The sequence below is a fragment of the Anomalospiza imberbis genome, chromosome 1 (assembly GCF_031753505.1).
Source record: "Anomalospiza imberbis isolate Cuckoo-Finch-1a 21T00152 chromosome 1, ASM3175350v1, whole genome shotgun sequence".
Taxonomy (NCBI): Eukaryota; Metazoa; Chordata; class Aves; order Passeriformes; family Viduidae; genus Anomalospiza; species Anomalospiza imberbis.
Window position 1 is genome coordinate 98,835,656 of NC_089681.1, and position 25,354 is coordinate 98,861,009.

The 25,354-nt window shown below is 35.0% G+C and overlaps 1 protein-coding gene across 12 annotated transcripts in view; it reads left to right on the forward strand.

Annotated features, from left to right (window-relative positions):
- SUGCT (succinyl-CoA:glutarate-CoA transferase) overlaps positions 1-25,354 on the forward strand; it is a 322,387-nt gene that overhangs the window by 123,068 nt on the left and 173,965 nt on the right. For 9 of the 12 annotated variants that reach the window (XM_068201853.1, XM_068201767.1, XM_068201802.1 and 6 more), the window contains 3 exons: positions 526-597; positions 5,178-5,275; positions 14,929-15,031. In XM_068201853.1, the coding sequence (XP_068057954.1) occupies positions 526-597; positions 5,178-5,275; positions 14,929-15,031 (273 nt within the window). Of the gene's footprint in view, positions 1-525; positions 598-5,177; positions 5,276-5,533; positions 5,700-14,928; positions 15,032-16,157; positions 16,418-21,769; positions 22,010-25,354 lie in introns of those variants that run through there. The other 3 variants (XM_068201785.1, XM_068201792.1, XM_068201842.1) reach the window with 3 other exon arrangements.

Below are 25,354 nucleotides of genomic sequence, written 5' to 3' on the forward strand. Positions count from 1 at the left end.
GATCTATCTTGAGATGACTGATTAAGGAGATAGCCTTATCTCCAGCTGAAGAGCTGTAAAGATGCAGTCTATCCCTTTCATTCCCATGAGAGTTCCTAATTTGTATTTAATATTTGGCAAATTTTTTTTGGTGTGTTTGGTCAGGATCTGTGACATTTCAGTGCAGCTATCTGCTCTGAGTCAGGCTAAGAGTGAAGCTGGATAAATACCTCCTGGCAAGTAAACATTATCATGGTAATACTCAATCCTGTGAATGTGGGACACATGAAGCGTGGTTCATGACACATTTTCAACAAATAAACTATTAACCAAGATAACTTCTCAACTCTAGAAAAAAAATTCCAAAAGGGCCTCCTCCATCTTTGTGAATCGATGACTTTGAGCCACTTTTATAGAACAAGAGATTAGGTCTGAATGGAAATGTTTAAGGAAGTAATTTGAACATTAATTACAAAGTTTCACTTCAAAGGTGTGCTAATATTTTATAGTTTAGTTCCAGCTTATCACCTGTCTTTGTTCTTCCAGGCATTTAAGACCAAGGATGGCTACATCGTGGTGGGAGCTGGAAATGATCATCAGTTTGTCACTGTATGCAAGGTGTGTTCGGCAAGAGTACAGAAATGTGTAATAGTTTCCATTCTCACTAGGAAAATTAAGATGCTGATTCTTCTTTATTATCTTTTTTTTTTTTTTTTTTCTGTATGGAAATAAGTTGTGAGTATAAATTCTAACCCTGCAGCTGTTTTGGCCCTGAATTCAGAACACACCAGTTCTAAAACTTGTAGGAACTGCGCTCCTTTTGAAGTCTGTGCACATCTGATTGAATCTACATCTACTTAAATATTTCCCTAAACACATTGTCCTTTAGAGCACCTAGCATGTGCTGATCTGTGCTCACTGAGAAACTTGTGGACTTCTTAGAAAAGAAATGGTACAGGACTCTGGGCACATTTTGGAGTGGTGCAGAGTATGATGTTGAAGAACAATCTTAAACAAAAAAAAATTGTTCTAAATGAAATGTATCAACATTCCAAATAAAAGACCCCAATAACATGTAAAATGGAACAAGAAAATTTTTGCATATAGCATTAGACAACATTTTAAAAAATTACAATTCTAGCTATTTTGGCCATTGTAGTTTTTCTCTAGGAACTTCGATATTTAATATATATTTATGACACTCAGGAAACTAAGCATTATTTTCCTCCATTTGTTCATGTCAGATATTTCACATTCCTGTGGAAATTCACCACTAATAACTGGAATATGTAGTAAGAGGACAGTGCTGTTTTAATTCTCTTTTAGAAGAGTTTGGGGTATGTATCCTCACCTTGCTATGTGGAGGGGTTCTGCTTTCACTTTGAATTGGCTCCTAACCACTTCAAAATTTGCTCAGTGGGTTTTCTTCATAAAGGTGTCTGACCACTACAGTCATCATTATCTTGATATTAATGAAGACTAATAGCTGAATAAGTGTCTACCTGGCACAACTCAGTTTTACCAAAGACTCATTATCTCATAAAGGAAATCTTTCCAGAGTGTCCCAGGACATAACTGTGAATGGTGCTTTATCATCTAAAGTGAAGAATTATATAGCAAATGCTTATGTAGCAAATCCTGCCATCCTTTAGTAAGACAGAGCTGAAGATCCATCTCAGTAGATTCTGACATCTTGATGTGAGCAAGCAGGCACTAAATCTTTAGACCATGCACTTTACCTGACTTTAGGGTGCAGCTGAGAGAATTCTGGTGTGCCTTGTTGCTACATATTCTCTCTGTAATCATTAAAGAGTGAATGGAACCCCAGAAGATGAAGCAAGATTTTAATGGTTTGTGTTACTCCAGAATGTATAGGATAAATATTAAGTGAGATTAATATTAGCCCTGGTCTGCAGGCTGTTTTTTTTTTTTTTTTTTTTTTTTTTTTTTTAATCCTGATAAATGTGTTCTGGTGTTCCTAAATTGAAAATAAGAGGTACAAAGCATGGAAAAATGATGATTTCTTACATTTCAAAGGGATTAAAAAAGCCGAAAAAATAGTACAAGTTTTGAGTAACTGTTAGATTTTTCTATACACCAGTTATCATATTTATTTCTATAAAGAACACTTTTTACCCTTATCAGGATATTATAGGTATGGATTTGGGCTGTTACATTGCCCAAAAAATAAAATTATGAGGATGTCAGTAGAATGCTGGAATGAATACCCATTAGAGATAGGCTCCGTGCTAAATAAAAGGTGATTTGGAACTTAAAACACTGTGAAGAGGGAAAGACAATAAGGGAAAAGAACTTTATTACAGGAAGGCCTGCAACACGCTAGTGAACTTTAGTAAATACAGAGACAACCAATTCAAACACTGGAATTGCTATTAGAGAATCTTTCTGAGCAGAGTTGGTGCTGAAAATACAGGCTGTATGGAAGCTGTTGCCCTGAAGACACAGACTCTAGAGATGTAACAGCTGGCTCAAGCTGTGAACAATCGCAAACATTCTGCTTGGTACTTTATCTTTTCAGGCAAGCAGAATGAAAAATCTAGAATAATTCACTATGATATTTTCAAAATCAATGACAACAACTATGGCTTGTTTGAGGACTTGGATAATTGCAGAAAAACTTTGTAACATTGCTGGCTGAGATGCATTTCATTGTGGTCAAGTGTTACAACAGCACATCTTGACCTGTGGCTGATTTGGTCTGACTAGGAATACTGAGCGAGAATCTTCAGAAGACTGAAGTTTTGTGTACAGCAAGGGAGATTTCAAACAGATTTGCTAGTGTTGCAGGACACAAAACACCAAGAGTGTAAGCACTGAGTGTGCATGTAGAGATTGAACACGGCCTCAAATAGAGAGCACCATTTTCATTCTAAATGTTCACAGTGAAATAAAGAAAGTAACATTGGTAACATGATGCAGAAAGATGAATGGTACATTAATGAATAACTTCTCAAGTGTGCATTTTTTAGCCACAAAAAAAATTGAGAAGAACATATATAGACATGCAGCTTTACACCAGATGGACATTAAGTTAAAGCTGAAATCAGTAACATTAATTAAAATAGCAGAGTGAGCAACTCCATATGATCATTTTTCATATAACTCATCAAATGGAACCATAGCTTTCTGATTAATTTCTTGCTTTTTAAAGCTCACATAAGTATTCACTATCATTTAATTTGAATAACCTTACGGGGTTTTTTTTTCTAAAGCAATGATTTGTAACTCCAAACGAGCAGTATTAAAAAAAGGATAATTTTAAGGGGTACCAATAGTACTGATAAACTTCCAGACAGAAAAATTTAGTTATTTTCTAATGCTAAATAATGATAGGTTGAGATTTCCATAAACTAGATTATATAAATGCAGAAGGAAAAGAAAATATACTGTGAATTAAATATTGATGGAAGATTCCAGATTGATGTTTTATGTTACCTTGCAGATAAAAATCTGCAGACAAGTTTTGTTACATCACCATTGTTCTAGCATAACTTACAGATACCTTGCTTCCATGCTTAGTTTTGTTACTGTAGGTGAAAATTATGTCAAAGATTACTATCTGTTTTTAATATCTCTAAATATCTGTTGAAAGAATATATGTTTTGCTAATGGTTTTATGTCATCAACAGCTATTCACTTGTAAAGGAAGCCGTATCCTTATTCACTCCAGCAAATTCAGAAGTCATTAAATGATTGTGGCCTTGGTCTAAACCAGTGTCAGCGTAATTAGTAGAATGCTATGTTTGAAGCAAATACCAGAGAGATTGACACCAACTTACGTATCACTTACATGGGTTAGTACACAGGCATATGGATTCAAGGAGCGACTGAACATGTTAATAAAACATAAATCCATAGATGATTGCTAAATATATAGAAAACACCTTCAACTCAGAAATGTCCTAATCAAAAGAGGACTAGAGTTTGGGTGAATATTAAGGAAGTGTTATAGGTAGTGGCCCTGTTCTTAAACTCTTCCTAAGCATCAGACAACAGGCAGAGATAGAATGATGGTCTATAGGAACTTCAGGTTTGAGACACTGTATTTTTTAAGCCATCTTAGAAATTGGCCCTATAGAAATGTAGGATGTTTAGCATTATTACAAGACACATAATAAGAAAAACTGAGCATTAGTGTGTGTTAGTGAGTAAAAATACATGAAGAATATGTGACAGACTCTTTCTTTATAAGATTCTCTGCTGCCTTTCTCTGTAGCTGAGGTAATTGGTGTATTTCTAGAACTCACATTTAATTATGTTTATTAATGTTCTATAGAAAGTCATTGTGGCACAAACAGGTAAATCATATTGATTTTCCACACCACTGCTTTTTCTAATGAATGCCTGCAGAAAATTCTAAGACTCATTCTGCATATTTAATTCCCTTTTTAATTCCCTTTATAGTATAATACACATTGTCTTCACATGTTGTTTAAAGTTCTAATGTGGCAGGTGGAAGTTACACATTGAAGATGTATTTCTCCTTTCTCAGAGGTTATACCACCACTTTTCTTTATTAATTCTTCCAGAAAAAAATAATAAAGAAGACCAATGGTGTTTCAATAGAAATAGACTTTTTTTCCCTTCTCTTTTCTTTTTTGTTTTCTTTTTTGATAGAGATTACTGAAGAAGAAAGAAATAATCTTAGACATATCTTTTCTCCATCTAGTGTATGAAGTACAGACATATTTCTTATTCTGTGACACATAAGTTAGTGCAGGATAATCCCACAGATCTATCCATCCCCATGTTAGTAACTTACTTTTTTAGTATTCTATGGTAAGAATTTCTCCTGGCTATTCCTGAAAGCTGTTAGCTAGGATTTGGATCTTCAGTCTGATTTCTCTCTTTTTTTGTTACTTGTTATGTAACATCAACCAGGAGGCTTTTTACAAAAAGGAGTAATAATTAATTTTCAATTTCTTTGTATTAGATGATTGGTGATAAGTAGTGATTATTGGAAATCGGTGATTTTTTTTAAAAAAAGCAATTATTTTGTTTTATATATATATACATGTGTATATATACGTGTGTGTATATCTATATCTAATCTATCTATATCTATATCTATATCTATATCATCTATATCTATCTATATCTATATCTATATCTATATCTATATAGATATAGATATCTCCTGTCAAGCACATTTCTAACTTATCTTTATTTTTACTTAGATCCTGAATTTGCCTGAAGTTAGCGAAGATTCCAGATACAAAACTAATACACTCAGAGTCCAGAACAGAAAAGAACTTATTGACATATTATCAACCCGGTAAGTTAATTAAAAGGGAAGAATCTACATTTAATCTGTTAATGCAAAGAGTAAGGTATAAAAAACCCTCAGCATGTGAACATTTTGTTTTACTCTTTTGAGATACTCTAGTTTTTATAATAGGTATTGCAAAAGCTTACTGATGTTAAATAATCTGCCTTTTGCACACAGACTATAGCATGAACTACAGAAGCCAGACAACAGATTTAAGTTTTCAGAAACCATTTAACTTCTTTCTAACAATAACTTGAATTTTAGCAAAACCAGTGCTTTCTGCTTTCCTGGATGAATGTAGCACCTGGAAAAAATGCTTGGAGCACCATTTGCTTTTCCTGTGGGATTTTAATGTTTTCAATGAGTGTTTCTGTATCCAAGGGAGTTCCACTTGCTTTTCTCCCTTACTGCTGATTCTGTATTGTAGTACTCTGTGCCACAAATTCTCCCTGGCCATTCCTTTTGAAATCAAAAGGCTATGTGTTTGGGAATAATCCTATTAAATATTTAATTATTTTTTTTTAAGAGAGAAGTCAAAAAACCTTTTATTTGAGAGATTAAAATAACTTGGTTATCTTCCTCATTCTGTTTGAGAAGACCTTATATCTGTGGAGTGCTCTTCTGTTTAATGCAGAGGATGATAAATTTATGTAATTTATGTAATGAAAGAAAAATCTAATCTGTGTAAACCTTCCCAAAGGTGGCTTTGGCAGCACCTCATACTTCTGGGGATGAGTACAGGAGGTGGTTAATTATTCAAGAAAAATCATACTATCATGCTGACATTGACCAGTATTATTCTTTATCAATAAATGCATAACAGTTATCACTGAGGCAATTTTAGTGGGGGGCTTTAGAAGCATTAAGTCAGGTGTCTCCCCTTTTCATTCCATCCAAGAAAAAGAGTTTCAGTAGCAAATCCACACCCCCACTCTCAATCCCACATTTTTTGGATACTGAGAACCAGAATCATGAGTCATTAAAGAGCGTAGAGAGTTATTTTATCTGTTCTTGTTGCACTTGTACTTTTGTCTCTGTCATTTTCAGATGCCCTGACCCTGGTGAAAAAACCAAGTACCAGGTGACTAAATTTTTGAATAATTATGGTGCAACTGTCCCTGATTAACTTTTGAAACTCTTCTTTTACCTTCCTATAACAAATGGATTGTGATAGCACAGACAAAGCCATTCTTGCTATATGTTTTGAGCCCCTGAAAGGCTATAATTTATCTTTTGACCTGACCTTTTGACCAGCTCTTACATTATTGATGCATAGTTTCAGTTTCAAAGTTGGTTCATGTTGACTTATTACTTGGACTTCATTTAGTATGGAATTTGTCTGATGTACTCTAGCACTGTGTGAGAAGGCTATTTTGCCATCCATAGATGGGTACTTGATAGCTCGTTGCTTCTGGGTAATTTTGGAAGTTGTCTTTTTTTTCCTATGGGCAATGTCTGAACAATAAGATAAAGTTCAAGGAACAGTTGTTCTTTGAATTGCCAGAATTACAATTTGTTTTTATATCTGTAGCTATTAGTTAATCAAATTACATTATTGCGCTTCTAATTACTGCTTTATATATTTTTTTTCTCGGAGTTTGGGTTCTATTATTATAATTTAGGCTGCATTTAGGCTATTATATGCAAGTATGCAAAAGTATACACACTTTTGGAGTAGACATTTCTTAAGTATTCTGCTGTGTCATATTATTGTGAGTTCATCTGGCAATCAGTTATAAAACACAGATATAACAAACACCTTCGGTATTCTAATGGAAGTTGAATGTGTTTCCACACACATTCCATGGTAACTTTGCTTTAATTCACTAATGCAGTTTTTTGTAAAAATGTATGTGGTTTATTTTTGAAGTTACTTAGAGAATTAGATGAATAGTTTCTCAGTGCTGAAAAATGTCAACCCTTGAGAAATGAAGGGAAATGACAAAATAGTAATGATAGAATTTCACTGAAAGATACCTTAATTTACTCACTGATTGCTTGATAGTATTACAGCTTCCAGCACATGGAAAATATAACCCTAAGGTGCATTACTTGGACAAAAACACCTGCAGACCCTTCCATTCACTCACTATATGTGCACTGATGTCCACTTTAAAATGAATTTGTGGAGATTTAAGCTGGAGCAGCTTAGAAGACATATTCTTAGACATCAATTTTCTCAGTCTAGCAAGTGAAGTACAGTTGTGTGAAGTACAGTAATTTTGTTAAGATGAGCCACTCCTTTTTTCCCCAAACTCTCTTGCTGCCATTTTCAGTTTATACACCCTTTCTGTTCCACTAAGTCATTGGTATTTAAGCAGCATGTATGGCAGATGTTTAGTACTCTGCAGTTGCTTACATATAGCACTGCTGTTGCACAGTAGATATAAGCATATATTTTTTTCAAGCCTTTGATGGTGTTCTAATCCTGATAAACCAAGGCTCCATCAGAGCCTAGAGCAGGTTTCCATTGACCTATCAACCCTGTTTTCTTGCCCTTATCCTTTTTGAACTGTTTCTGGAGCTGTGTTTCACCTTTTCTTTTCAATTTTTAATTTCTTAATTTTCAAAATTAATTACCTGTAATTAATTTCTAACTTCTGAGCATTCAGTAAACACAAAAAGAAGGATTCTTTACTTCCTCCTCTTAAGAAAAAGGGTTTGCCAGGCTTTGTATAGCAATAGAAGGAGGTGTTCAGACCTACTCATCGGGTCAATAACTCCCTAAAGTCTTGAGAATTTATTTTGCTTCATGTGTGGAGCTAAAATTTTTGAAAGCATCTGAACTCTGAACACTAAGGAGACACTTGGTGGCTTTTGTTTGCTAAAAACTGAGCAACTGAGACTCTTTGGTCACAGTTTTATTTCTATATGTGTGCACAAAGGAAACATTGGGACAATCGGTCAATGTTAAGGAATGCTAGGGTTTTTTAAGAAAAAGGCTCTATCTTGGGAATTCTTGACTCATGTGACCTCTAATTTAGATTAATAATTCTACTCACCAACTGTGGTAACCATGCCAGATTTCAAGACAGTCGGGTAACCATGGGGATTATGCAGCACTTAGAAGAAATTGACCTTTAAACAGAAGACTTTTCAGAAGGGTGTGCAATGATATATTCATCAAAGTTAGATATACTAAACTGAGTGAGAATACAAGACAGGATGAATATGACTTCAGACATATATGCAACATGAAACAACAGCTCTGAAAAGTGTGAATTGCTCCATTCATTTCAGAAAGAATTTCCTCATCCTCTTTCTTCTTTGACAGAAATGAAGAGTGAAGCATGCCTGTCCTTAACTCTTCAATCCAGCTTGCTCTCTGCACATCTCAAGTCCATCTGTAGGACACAAATGGAAGGTAGAGAGGGAGAGCAAATAAGGAAGGATAAGTTCACGTATCCACAGAAAATGTCAGATGTCAATAAAAGGAAGTTAAACCCCTGTGGAGTGGTATGCTGCTTCTAAGGGAGCCTGCTCTCATACTGAAGCAATAGGAGGGATTACAGAAAACAGTTCCATCTTGAGATATGGAGTGGTTTTAGTTCCATAGTCTATGGGGAAATGAGTAAAATGCTGCAAGGACCACTGCTTCATAGGATATTCACAGGGAAGAAGGATATAGGCCTATGGGGTATTTTGAACTTGTTTTGCTACTGGTGGTGTTGTCCCTTTCCCATCTCTGGTCCTCTTCCTTCTATGATGTTTTTTTTCCTGTTCCCATCATCTTTCTCCACTTCTTACAGGCCCCCTTTCCCTTCTTCATTTTATTTCCTCTTTCTCCTCCCACTGCTAGCATTTGCACATCTACTCTTCAGTTAAAAAAAAAAAAAAAAAAAAAAAAAAAAAGTTTTGATGCCTTCTGTATCTGCCTCTTTATTTAGGTTACATTTCCCCCAAATGACAAGAAAGCAGAACCGACAAAAGCAAATTATCTCTGCCTTCCTTTCTTGTGTATGTGCCAAGAGACAATTTAAAATGACCCTACCTGGGTGGAGGTCAGGTTCAGTGGCTACCACTGAGGCCCCTGAGACTCCCAGCTTATGTGAGAACTGACAGACTACAGAGCACTCTATTTTTTAAGTTTCCAGTGAAAACCTCTGGTTTGTGAGTTAGATGTACATCTAACTCACAAACAAGAGAACCAAGTTTTAATTGTTGCTCTCTTCCCCCTCTACCTCCCTTTCACTTTTGCTTCCACTAGAACACAATAGTACCAGACACAATGCAGATTATTTTGTAATCTTTTTTTGTAATTATTTTGTAATGTATAATAAGTATGCATATGTCAAGGCACACATATACAGACTGCACATGAAATCTGACATCTGTGCAAAAGCTAGTATAATACCAGTTTAAAAAGAAACTGCTTTGAGAAAGGGGGCCTAATTTCTTGACCTTCTTCAAATTACTCCAGAATTTGAACATTAATCCCACCATGCACCTCAGTAATGTAGACACATTTTAAGGGCTGCTAAATGTGTGCTCCAAGGTACTTTGGGAAATTAACCTGTAAATGGAACAGAGTGTGTGGGGGTGTATAGGTGTAGGTGGAAGGTGAGTAGCAGTCATGCCCTCAGCCTTTAAATTGAAGCAGTTTCACATAAAGAAGAACGCATAAACTCATGATTAGTGCTTCTGAAGCTCTAACTAAATTATTGTAGACTCAGAAGTGTTAGGGCTGGAAATGATTCAGAGTGGAACTTCTATTCCTAGCACTTATATTTTAAACCCCTTATTCTTGGATGTACACTACAGCTGCATGCTGTGTATGTAAGTGTGAGGGGAAAAGGAATGAGCAGGAAGGAAACACAGAGGAACTTGATCCTCAGTTAATAAAGTTGTTGCTAAATGTGTTCCACCTAGTAACAGAAGAGGAGGGCACCTAAAGGGAGTATTGTAGAATGTTTAATTTGCCTGATGAGAAGCATTGTTAAATTCACACTTGTTGAGACACACCCAGTCTTTGTAAATTTCCTTCCCTCTCCCCACCATTTCCTTTTCTAAGCCAAGAGCCTTGCTCACTGAAGTCACTGTTGATAACATTACAGGAATGAGCATCTGGTTGTTTACAGCTTCAGCAAGACAGGTGTTTGAAGTTTGAAAGACAATTGACTTCATTGTGGCATAGGTTTACTTTCCCCAGTCACCTACTTTACCATCAGCACATAGAGGGTTGAGTTGTGTAGACATCGGCTACTAAATTGCCACATTTTGCCTTAAAATGCTTTGTTTTCAATTGTTATTTTATGTTGACTTCTGTGTATACAAATGAGAGAGAGCCAAAATGTCTCAAGCATCTGATTTTTGGACTCGGTAAGCGAATGTGTATTTTCTATGTTCTTTTCTTCCCTTTTAATAACCTTCTAAGATTTTCCTATCTGTGTGAAGTTCAAGATCCTTTCTGAAAAGGAACTTGCCATCTCTTTTCTGGTGACTTATATTTTTAACTTCAGGCTACTGAAATCAGTGATTTTAAATGAACTTTTTGACCTGACCCTTGCTAACAAGGTTAATCTTTAATCCCCTCTTTAATCCCCTCGGGGTTAAAAGAAAACCAGCAATAAAATCAATGTAACTTTTCATCCTTCTCAATGTGCTTTTATTGATGTGTGTTTACCTAGTTTATTTTCAGTTAATTTGCACTTCTTTTGTCATAATTATAAAAGTTACGGTCCTTTTTTGTACTTGAGTAAAACAGAGGAAGGTTGGAGAAAAGTAGTATGTTTCTAATGTGCGTAACTTAACATTATCTGACTACAAAAAGAACTAGTTCTTTTACATGCTGGAATAACTACTCAGTAGCCATAAGAAATACATTTTACAAGGTAGATGTGTTTCCCTCTGTCTGGTATGCCATTCCTTAAAAAACATACATAGTTTTAAAGCAACATGCAAATCTTGATAGAGGAATGAGGAGAAAGTCCATTAATCTCAAGCACAAATTTTTTTGCATAAAGGTGAAGATTTATTAATAGTTCTATAAAACTGGTAACAATATTTATAGTATGCAGAAATATAAAATAATTTTAATGGTGGATTTGTTGTACCTGCAAATCTCTGGATAGTATTTTTTATGTAGCTTCCACTTATAATCTACTGTATATGACATCTTTTAAAGTATATGAAATATGGCTCAGCAAAACCTGTACAATCCTGTTGATCACAAATATTTTAATATTTTGTCCATTGTGGTTTTTCCAGTGATTCACCAGTAACAGACAAGTAGATAGTAACAGAGCTATTTACACACTGAGTAAATACTGTAGTATTCACTTTGAAAACACTAATTCTATATTCACTGTACACCAAAGGATAATGCTCCATTCTTTGAATTTTCCAAACAAATATTTTCTAGGACTTTTATTTTGTGTAGTATCTTCCATAGATGCTTATCTAAGAAACTGTACGAACTCTCTTACTCATTTAACTACACTTAAAGAGGTGTTTGGTAGTGAAGAGAAATAATATTGTAGGTATTTGTGAGTGAAGAGACTGTTGATAGAACAAAATGAAGCAAAAACTACAGTGCAGATTTGGGTTGTGCTAGAAAACACAGGAATAGTCTTGTGGACTTCAGCAAGAACAGAGGAGCTTTTTGTGATTGACCACATGTAAAAAGCTCTTACCAATCCTAGAGGATGCTGCTCCATCTGTGTTTGGTAGCTGTCCAAATTACTGCTCTAAATTAATTGTCATAAGTTTCCTATAGAAAAAAGCAGTATTTTGCTTTAGTAGCTCTTCTAAACTTACTTTGTGTGGAATTGGATGGTTTTATCCATTAGAGAAACATCGTTGCACTTCCACATCAGCAAGGATTGAAGGTTTCCTAGGAAACATAGAAAATGGAATACACACAAAGTGGATTCATTCAAACTTTTTAGGTCTTTGTTTCATTGAAAGACAAAATATTGCTAGAAAAAAGAAACAAATTTTATTTTAATAATTATCAGAATGAGAAACTTAGAAACACACCCAAGTGCTATTAAAATAATGAACTCATGAAAGCCATTTCATATAATTTGCACAAGTCAAGCAGACATTCTTTTTCTGTTTGACACGTAAAGATGCATTTCTTACTTTTTTAAAATTAGAATTTGTTAGAAAGCAAAAGGGAATGTAGATCCTGCTTTTCAAGAAACAAAACTACACTTGTAGTTTATATAAGAAAACAAGGTGTAAAACTTTTTTTATTTTATATTTAATTTTTTGCCTTTTGGAGTTTTTCCTTATATTGTGCTGTAATTTTTTTTATAAATTTGCTGAGTGTATAGTTTAAATTTAGATGTTTTCATTTAATGATGCCTGCTGGATCTACTAATTGAAGAAAAATATATTTAGTTGGATTTCTTCCAATTTCAATTAGTTCAGCTTATGCCACACTTTCTATTCTTAAAATATTTTAAAGCATGGAATGTATTTAATGTTAAATGTTCTGGAATTTGATGCCTCATTTCAATACTGCAGCTTTAGTGTCTTCATGAGTGCTGTGTAATTTAGTTCAGAGGAGGCTTTGAGTATTACTTAAAATGCAGACAAGACATCATAGACACTCTGACCTCTTCAGGAAGTAAGCCTCAGTTCAGGCTTTGCAGTAAATGTCCTAGCAATGGGTTTGTTCTTCACTGGGGTACGTATCCTTCCTTTCTCAGAGGTGCTTTCAGAAAGAGCCTGAATTGGAGCTTCATACCACAAAGTAGTACAGTAAACAGCAAATCTTTTTGAACTTCTAGAATACTGGTAGTAATTGCAGAAAGCAAAGCTACAGGTTTAAAACTTTTCTATAACTAAATCACAGGTAATTTAGAGGGCGTTTATATGATTATATATATATATTCATATATATATATATATATATGTATACATATAAGTGGCAGATGGAATATTTTATAGGAAAAGGGTCTCCTCTAAAAATAAATGAAGCTGTAATGTGAGCAGTGTTGAGCTCTCCTGCAGTCACTGAGTATCTCTGAAGTAAAGATCCTTTTCTAAGTGTCATGTTTCAGAGTTCAGATGCTCTACAGTCTTGAATTCTTTTTTTTCCTATTAGCTCAGGTTTGGAAGATGGACCATGGTTTAGCTTTGTATGTGTTTCCATCACAGTGATTTTATTTATGTATGTGTATATATAAAGAAAGTCAATAATTTTTTTTTAACTTAAAAATATACAAAGTAGGATATTTATTAAAAACAATGAAAAAGCATAGAAAGACATTTTAAAATATGTTAAGAGAAAAAGGATTGGCCAGATTGTCTAAATTTCTGCTGGCAGAACTTTCATTTTCAGGAAAGAATGTTAGTCTTCTACTTCTTGGAAGTTTTTGCTGAGGGTCTTCTCTTGTTATTTGGGAGTGCTGAGCATGTTATTAATGGGTACTTAGCAACCTAAATATCAGCCCTTCACTTTAAGTAATGGTTATGGTATTTATTTGTTTAAGTATTATCACAAATTGTGTTTAGTTGGGGGAATAATACATACAGGTTGGTAAAAAAAATAAATTGAAGTTTGTACAGCTGACATCAGAAGTAAAAATTTACATTTTTTTATCCATGGCTTATCTTTTATCAGATTTTGAAACAGTATTTCTCTCTTAATGATGTACAGCAGATGTTTCAATATATAAAACAGAGTTGAATGAGCAAAATAGTCCCATGCTGTTGCTCTCAAAATCTGAATACTAGACCTTTATTGGCAGTAGTGATGTTCTGTTTTGGTTTTAAGCAGTTTGCTTAACAATATGTTCTCAACAGCCTCTCTTTAACAAAAATAAAGGAAGCTATTCTATATAATGGAGTCAATCTTTGATTTCTAATAAGCTGGTAAGACCTCTATGGTATTTATCTAAAATATGATCTCCAAGTAAGTTCACCTTTGATTCAGGATCCCAGATGACTGCAGAAAATACTATCTCTCAGTGACTGGTATTGTTTCAATGGTGTCTTTTGTTCATGTATGCAACTTCAGTAGGCAGATGAGGAAAGAAAATCTATCTAGCAAAACAGGGGAAATAGAGTGGTGTTAATAGTTATAAAATGGAATGCTTAGAAAGAAATAAAATGAGCTTTTTGCATGTGATACAAAGTCCTGGAGCAATGTGTTCACCGGCATACAGGTACCGTGTATATATGCTGAACTGGGTGTTCTTAGGATAGGTTGTACAACCATACAACAAATAAATATTTGATCAGTCTTGTTATCTGACCTAAAAATGTGTTTTTTAATACTGATGTATGTTTTTGGTGGTGCTTTACATCAACTTTTAATTGTATGGTACTTGCACTATATCTTTTTTTTTTCCTTAAATATGTACATAATGGGAAACAAATGTAAAGCACATTAGTATAATTAAGGGAAGGAGGAAACCCATTGATCCTTATTTGAAACTGATGACAAATTTAGCTTTACATCTTTCCTGCATTGCTTGAGATGATAAGATAGAAACAGAACTCTGTTCAGAGATGTTCTTTCCCCTATGTTTTGGGTTTTGCATTTCTGAAGAACATAGGTAGTACATTTGTGTTATTTTATTCACTGACTGGGAAGAAATAAGTGGAGAGGAGTATAGAAGCAGTGAAAGAGGAGGGAGACATGCTAAACATTCCTTAGCATCTGAAAGTACAGTGTTTAAACTACATTCACTCTTATTTGCTCTTAGGTTTTCAGAAAAAGTGACAATCGAGTGGTTGCAGCTCTTTGAAGGGAGTGGAGTTCCATATGGCCCAATCAACAACATGCAGCAAGTGTTCTCAGATCCTCAGGTTGGTCCTCACCAAGTCTCTTCTGTACACTATTACACATGTTTTACAAATACTGAGTCATGATCACTCCTCCTGCTACTCAGACCTGATTTTGGCTACTTTAAAATGGGGTTTGAGAGGTGTATGATGGATTGAGTTCCATACAACAGTATGTCATATCAAGAAATAAATACAGAATCTTTAAATGAATTATATGCTTGGGAACTCAGATTTTATCACAACAAATTAAACCATAGTATTCCATGTCTCACATAGAGAGTCTATATTTCAAAACTGGCTGGTAAAACAGAGAACATACATAATATAGTATGTAATTGCATTTTATCGCATAAATATGCAGAAAAGCACTTTTTTTGGGCCCTGAAAGAACTAATTTTTTGTATGGAGTATGGATAACCAAAATCAATTCTGTTTGAAAAAAAAATGGGCAACATTTTGACTGGAAAAAGAAAAATGAAGCACAAAATCCATATAAAGAAAGAATCTTAATCTTTTCTTGGCCTAGTGGTTTCAGTGGCTAAAAACACTTCATCTCTGTATCTATTTTAAATATTGCACTGGATTACACCTATGCTTAATTATAAATAATATTTTTATATTTTAGTATCTGGAGAGTTATATTATCTTCATATTCCATGATGCCTTCCCTGCTTTTTGACTCTCAGTCTTAGGAAGGGTTAAAGGGCCCAAGATAAACTGAATTATACTGTCTTGAGTACTGCAACTGCAACTGAATATTTTATGGCTATTCTAGTGTGTGATGCATCTCCTCTAAGTTGATTTTTTGCTAAAGAGTATCACAAGAAAAAATGATTGATCAATGACTATTTTGGTATTTTCTTCTGATTTTGTACATGCCCGTGTCTGCTTTCAGAAGTGTTTATTACGACTGTGATTGTAGCGTTGGGAAAATAAGAGCAGGCAAAGCAATCCCTGTCATAAAAAATATTTATAATAAATATTTTTATAAATATTATATTTTAGAGGCATAAAATAATATTTGTTAGGTGACTGCAGGGAAAGTATATTTTTTAATTAAATAAATAAGCTCTTTCTCCTTAAAATGATGTAGTATCATGCCATAAGGTATCCATGGGCCAAATTTTTCACTTCATAACTTTCACAGGGATTAAGATTGGGCTTTGAAGAACATACAGCAAGAGTATTTTATTCAGACTTGGCGTTACTTGGGGCAACATTGGAAAAATATTCTGTGCTGTTTTAGATGCTGTGAATTTTAAGAAGTTGAGTCTACTCTGAAAGAGACTGTTTTTAAAACATTATATGTCATGGGCTATTACCTCCCAAATTGGAAAGAGGTTATCTTGGCTACCTTGCTCTTGTTAGAATTCACCTAAATAACATTTTCACGTATATATTATATAATTATATATGTTATTTGTATCGATGTGTCAGGTTATTACTTGACATAGTTAGCCTATCAATAAAAGGTATCATGGTGTTTTGCAGTTAGATATGGCATGTTTTTTGAAATATTTTTCTGTAAGGGTTGTGCTAATCTTTTCCTCATTAAACTGCTTTATAGCCTTCTTTTCTATACCCTTCTCTGAAATATGTGGCACCTGGACATTTCTACTGGAAATTTAATGCCAATATTTGTGCATAGCTGCATGTTATACCTTTATTTCATTTCTGAAAGAAGTGTTTTCTCACAGGTAGTTTCAGTTCAAAGGAAGCAGGGGAAAAATACTGAGACTGTCTGACTGGGGAAGAAATGTATCACCTGAGAGGCTGTAATCTAGGTATCCTCTGCACTATGAAATACCAGGTATAATAGGAGAAAACCAGCACCCACCAACAAGAACATACTCCAATCACAGGAAGATTTTTTATAGAATAATAAAACACTTTGAGTTGGAAAGGACCTTTGTGAGGTCATCTACTCCAACAACCCTACAATCTGCAGGGGTATCTTCAACAAGATCAGATAGCTCAGAAGCCCCATCTAGCCTGATGTTGAATATTTTCAGGGATGGGGCATTTACCATCTATCTAGGCAACCTGTTCCAGTATTTTCCGACCATCATTGTAAAAAACTTTATTATAGCTAATCTAAATTAACCTTTTTTTCAGTTTAGAGTAATTAACCCTTCTCCTATCGTTAACAAGTCCTGCTGAAAATTCTTATAGTCCCCTTTTAAGTACTGAAAGGCCACAACAGGGAATCCCCAGAGTCTTCTCTTTTCCAGGATGAAGATTCCTAGTTCTCTCAGCCTTTCCTCATTGCAGAGGTGCTCTGTCCAGCCCTCTGATCATCTCCACTGCACTCCTCTGGACTCCTCCAACTTGCTCCATCCTATACTGTGGACGCCAGAGCTAGACACAATACTCCAGGTGGGATCTTATGAAAGCAGAGTAGAAGGGGAGGACCTCTGTCTTCATGGTCTCTTGATGGCTGGTCATCACACTTCCTTTGATGCAGCCTGGGACACGTTTCACTTTCTGGAATGCAAGCAAACATTTCTGGCTCATGTCCAACCTCTCACCCACCAGGTGCCTGTATTTGTTCTCAGCAGGGCTGCTCTCAATCTTCTCATGCCCCAGCCCATATTGGTCCTGAGGGTTGCCTTGACCCTGGTGTAATACTTTGGGCTTGGCTTTATTGAATCTTGTGATGTTCCCATGGGCCCACCTCTCAAGCATATGAGAGTCCCTCTGGATGGCATCCCATCCTTCAGGTGTGTCAACTACACCACTCAGCTTGGTGTCATCTGCAAACTTGCTGAGGTTGCACTCGATCCCTTTGTCTGTCATTGATGAAGACATTAAATAGCACTGGTCCCAGTAAGCGCCCCTGAGGGACACCACTTGTCACCAATATTATGTCTCACTGAGACATTGACCCATACCCTCTGGATGTGACTATCCAACCAATTCTTTATCCACCTATTCATCAATCCACCCATTTTCTTGTGTGTAAACCTGAACCCAGATTTTCATCAAGTATGAAAACTTTGTAATAATTCTTCTCAGTGCTCACATTATAATGTGGTTTTCTCAGACTAAGTTTAGATCAGAAAATACAGTTCTAAGAAAGATGTCACTCAAATGGCGTATGATAGCCATGCATACTGATACTAATACTGATACTGATGTTAAACTTTTTAATTTTACATAACACTGTTTGATCATAGCAGTTATCTGCTTCTCATCACCATTTGCTCTCAACCATTGTGAAGAGTCCAGAAAAGCATCAAACCCACTGATAGTTCAATTTCGCCCAACTCTTATCTAAGTCTAATAGATAATACACAGGCTTAGCTAACATCTTCCTTTTTGTGTGTTACCATCAAGATTGGATCTAAACATTTTATTTACTTCATTTATTACCATTATCTTCCTCCTTCATCTTTGGATTTTTATATCCATAATACAAACACCTTGCATTGTAAATGTAGGCTTGCACTGTTAGTGACCAAGATGTACTGCAGGGATGTCAGCTCAGCTGTCAGTAATGCCACAAAGGGTGCTCTAGGCTCGTACCAGATGAAGACAGAAATCTGAGGAGGGGGCTGGGATGGCTATAACCACACGTGAGGAGGTAAGACAACTACAGGAGATGATTGAAATGGTCTAATGGAACTCAATTTGCTACAGGCTGATTGTGCTTTCAAATTTTATTATAACTAAAAGGATCACAGAACTCTGAAGGCTGGGAGTGGCTTATATAACTCCTTCTCCTATAAACTGAGATAAAACAACATATTTTTTTATCCCAGGACATTTTGCTAATATCCTTAACAGCTTCAGTCGTACTCCAAGCAAGCTGCCAAAACCCACAAAATTTCTTACTAAGTTGGAGTGCCAGGTGACTGTTTTTCCATGAATGGAGTTAAATGTCCACTTTTCCCACTGATTATAATCTTTTATTCATTTGTGAAGTTAAAATGAATACCACAGGCATTTGTACTGGTAAGTCAATCAGTCTGTGGAGAGATATACGCATGTACTTGTGCATATTTGGATAAAATGGCTGAGAGAAAAAGGAGATTGACTACTTAAGGGAACAAATTTCTTAAAAATGTGAGGGAGAAAGCAATGTTTGTGAAAGTTCTTACAAATGCTTAATAGAACAGTATAGATTATGAAAATTTATATAGTGTAACTTTAAAAAACTATTTTAAAAAATGTGCTCTTTTAGCCAAGCCAAGATAGTACAAACATTAAAAGAATTCTTAAAACATTTAAAAATCTTAGGAGTGACCTCAGTATGGTCCCATTTTACATACCCTGGGGAATATGTGTATGAAATACAATGTGGTTTGAAGCTTTCCAAACAAAACAAACTTAAAAGAGAGTACCATTCTTAACAGAAACTATTCAAATTCTCCCAAAAGATAAAACAAAAACAGGTACGCACTGTACTGCAGCTAAGTATGCAAGAACAAAGATCTTTACTGGTTAAGTGAGGTGACTGAAAGTAGTTTTTTCTTCTTTAGAACATTGCCTTCACCTTTTTTGCACTGTAATTTCTTTCAACATTCTTTTATAGAGTGTTCTTACTTTAATTAAATAGCTGGCATAATACAGGAAGCACCAAAACAACCCAGAAAAAAATGGGCAGTTTAGTAAACTGTAATCTGGTATTTTACTATATTATATCCATTCATGTTGATGAGTTTTACTATATGAATGTTGTCAACTGAAAATAAAATGAAAACCATGCAGTGGCACTTCCCCCATGCCCCCCCCAACAGTTCCAGTCATACCACACAAGTTGAGTACATCAGGTGTAAGACATCATCCTGATGCATCACTTCTGAGAAATATGGGGAGGGAAATATCAGAGCTGAAATATCACAGCTGGCCCTGATTTAAGCTCCTGCCAAACACCTGCAGACTCTAAAAGGATACCATAACAAAACTCCACCCTGTGGCAAGAGGCCACCCCTTAACAACCCTTCTCTGACTTTGCATCACTATAAAAATTAATTTAACATTTTTTACTGAAACCTTAGTCTTCCTGTCCCAGAAGGCCATTACAGTTCCTTTAGCCATTTCTCTGAATATGCCTCAGAAAAAAAAGTCACAGTAAATTGAGTATTGAAATATCTGATAGCTGGCAATTATTTGATGTTTTAAGTTTATTATTTGTGAAAACTTATGAAGATGGTAGTTTATTTTTTTTTCATTACCCTTCAGATTGCCTCTTATTTTGGAAATCATTTCTTATGCATCCTGGCAAAAAATTTCCTAGCATCTGGTAAAGCTTCTACATTCAGTATTGTGAACATATAGAAGAGCAAAAGTTATAAAATGTGTAGGGTGTTTTTGCTTTGGTGGTTGTTTTTTTGTTGCATTTTTTTTAATTGTGTGGGTTTTAGTGCTGGTTTGGGTTTGATTTTGGTTGGGGATTATTTTGTTTGCTTTTTTTTTTTCAATACAACCATTTCAACCATTCTTTGTTGAAATAACACTTTTGTGGCATATTGAGGGCTGTCCCAAGACAAATGAAATTATATTAATGTTCATAATACTATAGGGAAGTTTTTTACATGTAGAGGTTTCTGCAACTGAAAAGCAGCTGATTGAAGGCCTAAGGCAATATGATGTTTCTGGAAGTAATTCCTAACAGACAAGAGAGAGGAATTAAATTTTGCATGCGTCTATTAAATAAGTACTAAAACTGGTTGGAAATCTTACGATGGAATATTTTTATATATAGAAATGCCAATTCATTGAAAGTGAAACAACTCCATGAACACATCTAAAATTAAACTGTACTTTGAATCAGAAATTCAGCTGTATTCATGCCTCTCTTGCTAAGCTGAAAATGTGCACTGCCTGGCTTTGGTGTTTCAAGACAAATTTTTAATTCAATTTCTAAATTCCGTGCAATGAAAAAACACCACACCACCAGCCATACCCAAGACTTTAATTTTGTCAAGAGTAGCTCTCTTATACTGAATTACAAATATTTTCAAGATTTTGGCCTGTGGGAATTTAATAAAAGCAGATTCTGTTCTAAAGGGGAATGGATTAAGAAATGGAACATATTTTGAAGAAATAAAATGGAAAATCCAATTCCAGTACAGTCTGTAGTATGTGATTTTCACATATACACAATTATGCAGTATATATGTAGTACGAGAGAGTTCTATATCCAGATGTTGTAGGAAAGTCTCAAAATGAAACAGCACTTGTATTTTTGTATGAGGAATATTGTAATAGGAAATATGTTTTAAATTTGGCTGTAGTGAAATCTGGTCCATGACTATGCCATGTTTGTGCATGGCCTGCCTCTTTTACAATGACTTGTGGGAGCTAATAGTGGAGAAGTCTTGAAAAAGCCTGTATGTTTATGTTAATGACAGGATTTTGTCTGTACACACATTTAATATACGACTACTGTCTAGACAGTACTTAGTACTTATAGACAGTCCTATAAGAAAAATAATAGTAAAGAAGTATCTCAACAATTTCTATTATGAGGTTTTGTTTTTGCTTGCCTTTAGCTTTACAGAGTTTCCAGTGCTGGTTGTCTGCTTAAATCTCAAGTACACTGGAAACATTTCTGGTAAAATGACCCAATCATCGGGGATAAAAAGTTTCCAGAAATAAGATTTATTTTACCATACCAACATATTCTGAAAACCAGGTTTTGCCTGGGAGCTCTTCTGCTCCATTTTAAAGAATTAATTCTTTCTCCAAGAGACTTGAGCAGAAAGTCAAGTGGTAGTGTCATAGATATGATTTTTTCTGTTCCATGTTTTTAAGGTTAGTGGAAAGAACCTGGCTGTTAGTAAAGAGGACCGGAGTCCCACACAGTGCATGCTTTCACCTGTTGCCACATGTTCCCCAAGGCCTTTACGAATTCTGTGAGCCCAAAGGTGCCAGTTTGGCTTGAGACCTAGATAAAAATTGTCTAACTACATTAGATCAAATGTTTAGGGTTTTTCCATGCTTGAATTTTGATTTCTAGAAATGCTACAATAAATAAGAACAATGCCAACATGAGTACTCACTAACAACTTTACTGTAGTTTGTTGCCACACTGTAGAACCTCTAATTCATATGCACTGTGATATTTTTAAAACTGGAAATGTCTTTCTGTTGTACCATCTTCCTGAAGCATGCAGGATAGACTTGACTGATCATTAGGAGGGCATTGAGTCTGCCTTCTGAACCAGGCTGTTGTCAGATTCTTAATTCATTTGATTCAGAGTATAAAAAGAAGTGCAAGAGGTAAAAACTAGCAGAAATATAGCTTCCTTTTTATAGAAGTGAATGTTGGACAGGAATCTCTTCCTGTATCTGCCACACAGTTCCCACATAGTTTTGGATAAGTCAGTTCAATCAAAATATTAAAAGGTCATTTCATGTGTGTGCCTCATGTTTTGAGTACCTGCCTTGTGATGCCACATGCAAAATATGTAGAAGTACTGAGTTCTCATGGATGTAAATAAAACTGTTGAAAGTATTATTGGAGCACCTGAAAAATATGATGTTGTTAAAATAGCTGAAAAAACTATCATAGTGGGTTTATTCTTAATTTTCTCTATTTTGGTTTCTTAGCTATGAAGTTGGAACTCGGAGAAGCAGCGTTGTAACAATGCAGTAGTTATGCTTCTGTAAAGTATAACTTCTCATGTGAAAGCACCAGAGAAGTTGGGAAATTAGACTTTTTATCATGTGATTTAACTGATGTATATTAAAATAAGGCCTTATGATAAGTAACATCACTTTTGCACATCTTTACTGAATGATGGAGGAGCCTGACAGGAAATAAGTTGACTGTGCACTTATATTGCACTGCATTTTCTTGGTGTAAACGATGCTTAGGAGCAACATTTTTTCAGTGCCCTTTTAAGTGTGTATATATATGAATGGCATGTCTTTAGATAATACTATTTTCACTGAGAAGAGCATGATCCAAGTATTTGTGGGTTATGAGGAATATTAAGTTCTCAAAAAAGGGATCTGTTCTCATAAAATACTCAGTTGTGTTTAACAATTACATCACAGTCATGGCTGTTCAAGGACATGAAGAGGCACCTAGCCTTTCTGGGCATTTCCTTCTAGAAGCACATGTGACAAAAAGCCATGCTTGGGTATGAAGCATAGAGCTTGTTTTTGAAACCAGTCTTTGTTAGGTCTCAGTGTTAGGAGTCTATAATACATGTCCTTTGTGCCTCGTACTCTCGGTTTAGTTTCTGTACTTGCAGGAGTTACACATTGGTTCCCTAATCTTGCAGCTCATCAAAGTGGCTTCAGTTGGTTTCAAAGAATTTGTGTTTGGTGTCTCACACTACCAAAGTATGCTTAGGATAAGGCCATCAAACTTTGATCTACTGGGCTAGATGTGTAAGTTCTGAGAAGATCCCTAGAGTGTGTGCCCAGCTCTCATTTCTGTTTGTATAAACTGTGTAACTGTGGGGTCAAAAGAGAGTTTTTAATTAACCCAGTTGTTGCATTTATGTAAAGTTTGATGAGTGTTAAGACTCTTACATGTATGGGAAAGAAAGGAATACAAGAAGATGTCTGTCTCATCAAGTCTCTCAGCCACAAGTAAGTTTATATGCTGGAGTAATTGATTTTTTGCAAGTTGATTTTACTTTTTTTCTTAAATCTGAGCATTCACTGAATCATCATCACAAAGTAATAGTGAAGTTAAATAGGCGTTCTTTGCTTTTCCCACAGTATGGGAATTGTGAGAGTATCTATGACTATTAGTTGCCTGACTCAAATCAAATAAGTATACAAAATCAAGTAAGAAAACAACATTGTTTGTTTTGAAATATTTTTCTAAGGTAGCCTGTGACTTCATTTACTAAGGAAATTTTAAGCAGACTCAATAATAAATATTATGATTCCAGATTAAATTTTAGACATGCTTCAGTATAACTTCCTTGAACAAAGGGTTGCTTTTAATGTTTCTTATGATTTTTTTTTCAAAATAAATGCCACCAAGTTCTCTTGGAGTTCATTTGAACATAGCCTGCAGGGTTTTTTTTTTGTGTCTCTCAGAGGCCATAAGGCCTAGATTTTATCCTTGGTCTTTATTACTTATGTCGATTACAAATGAATCTATTTATAAGTAGCAGGGTGAAGCTTTGTAGCGTGAGTTAAGTTTTGAAGGCATGAAAATAGTAAAGATATCTGAAGAATAAATATTTCAGAATCTCTCAGATGATTGCAACTACAGATAATGATACATGCATTCCAGCAAGGAAGAAAATAAAATGGAAAATCCAATGGCAACAACAGAAGTTGTGCTGAAACTGCAGAAACTGTGCAAATCAGGCTTTATTTATAATTTGGTTTTCAGGTGCTTTACCTGAGTGCTCAACTTGATTTAAAAAAATCTTAACTCAAGCCATGACCTTGGCCTCTCATCCTGAAATGACAAGATTTCTCACACTTGTTAGCCTAAATTCATCTTGGAGTCCCAATCACTATGGAAAAAAGGGTGATATTTTCAAATGAGATGCGAACATGTTTATTTTACACTGTAGTTATGTAATAACATTTAAAGAAAATGTATGGTTTTAGTTTTATGCCTCTTACTAACAAGGAGAAATATCTGAGCCATCAGAAGACAAGTGTGTAGGCTGAGTAGGAGTGGGGTGTTTGAAGATACAGATTTCCAACCATCACAAAAAGACATTAGTCAGGTAAGCTTTCTCTGTCATTGTCATTTTCTCTCTCATCTCTGAGTGGTTTCATGTAAGTTTCTATTATGATTGAAGAAGTGTTTCCTCACTGTGCATGGCCAGTCAGGCCAGGAACATAGCCATTGTTCTAAAGAATTCATTCTAAGTTTAAAACTGCCTATAGCATTCAGATGTCAGCATTGGAGCAGCCAGCTATATGCTAAAATTTTCTTCACAACATTTTAATTGGATAGTTAGCAGCCATAGCATTGAATTAGAACAATTGACATCAAAAATTGTGTGATTTTGTAGTATATGTTTTAAGTGTGAAACTTCTGTTGAATTACATATAAATCTTGATTAATATTGTTGATCTGTGACGTTCTTAAAAACCTTTTTTTAAGCCCTGAAAAACAATCTGGATTTATTGTTAATTGAAAAATGTTAATCAACAAAAAAACCAGATTTTGATCAGATTTACAGACAGAACTTTGGGAGGACCCAGCTGAATTTTAATTGTTTAGGATGATGCCTGAAAATCCTCATAGCTCACAGAATAAGAAAATTAAAATGAAATTACATGAAAGGTCACTGCAATATGAAGCTAGTGTAGTAAAGGTGATTAATAGTTGTATTAAATATGAGATCCTGATTCACATGTGAGAGAAGAGAAAGACAGAAATCAGGAATTTGAAGCCAGGTTTACAAA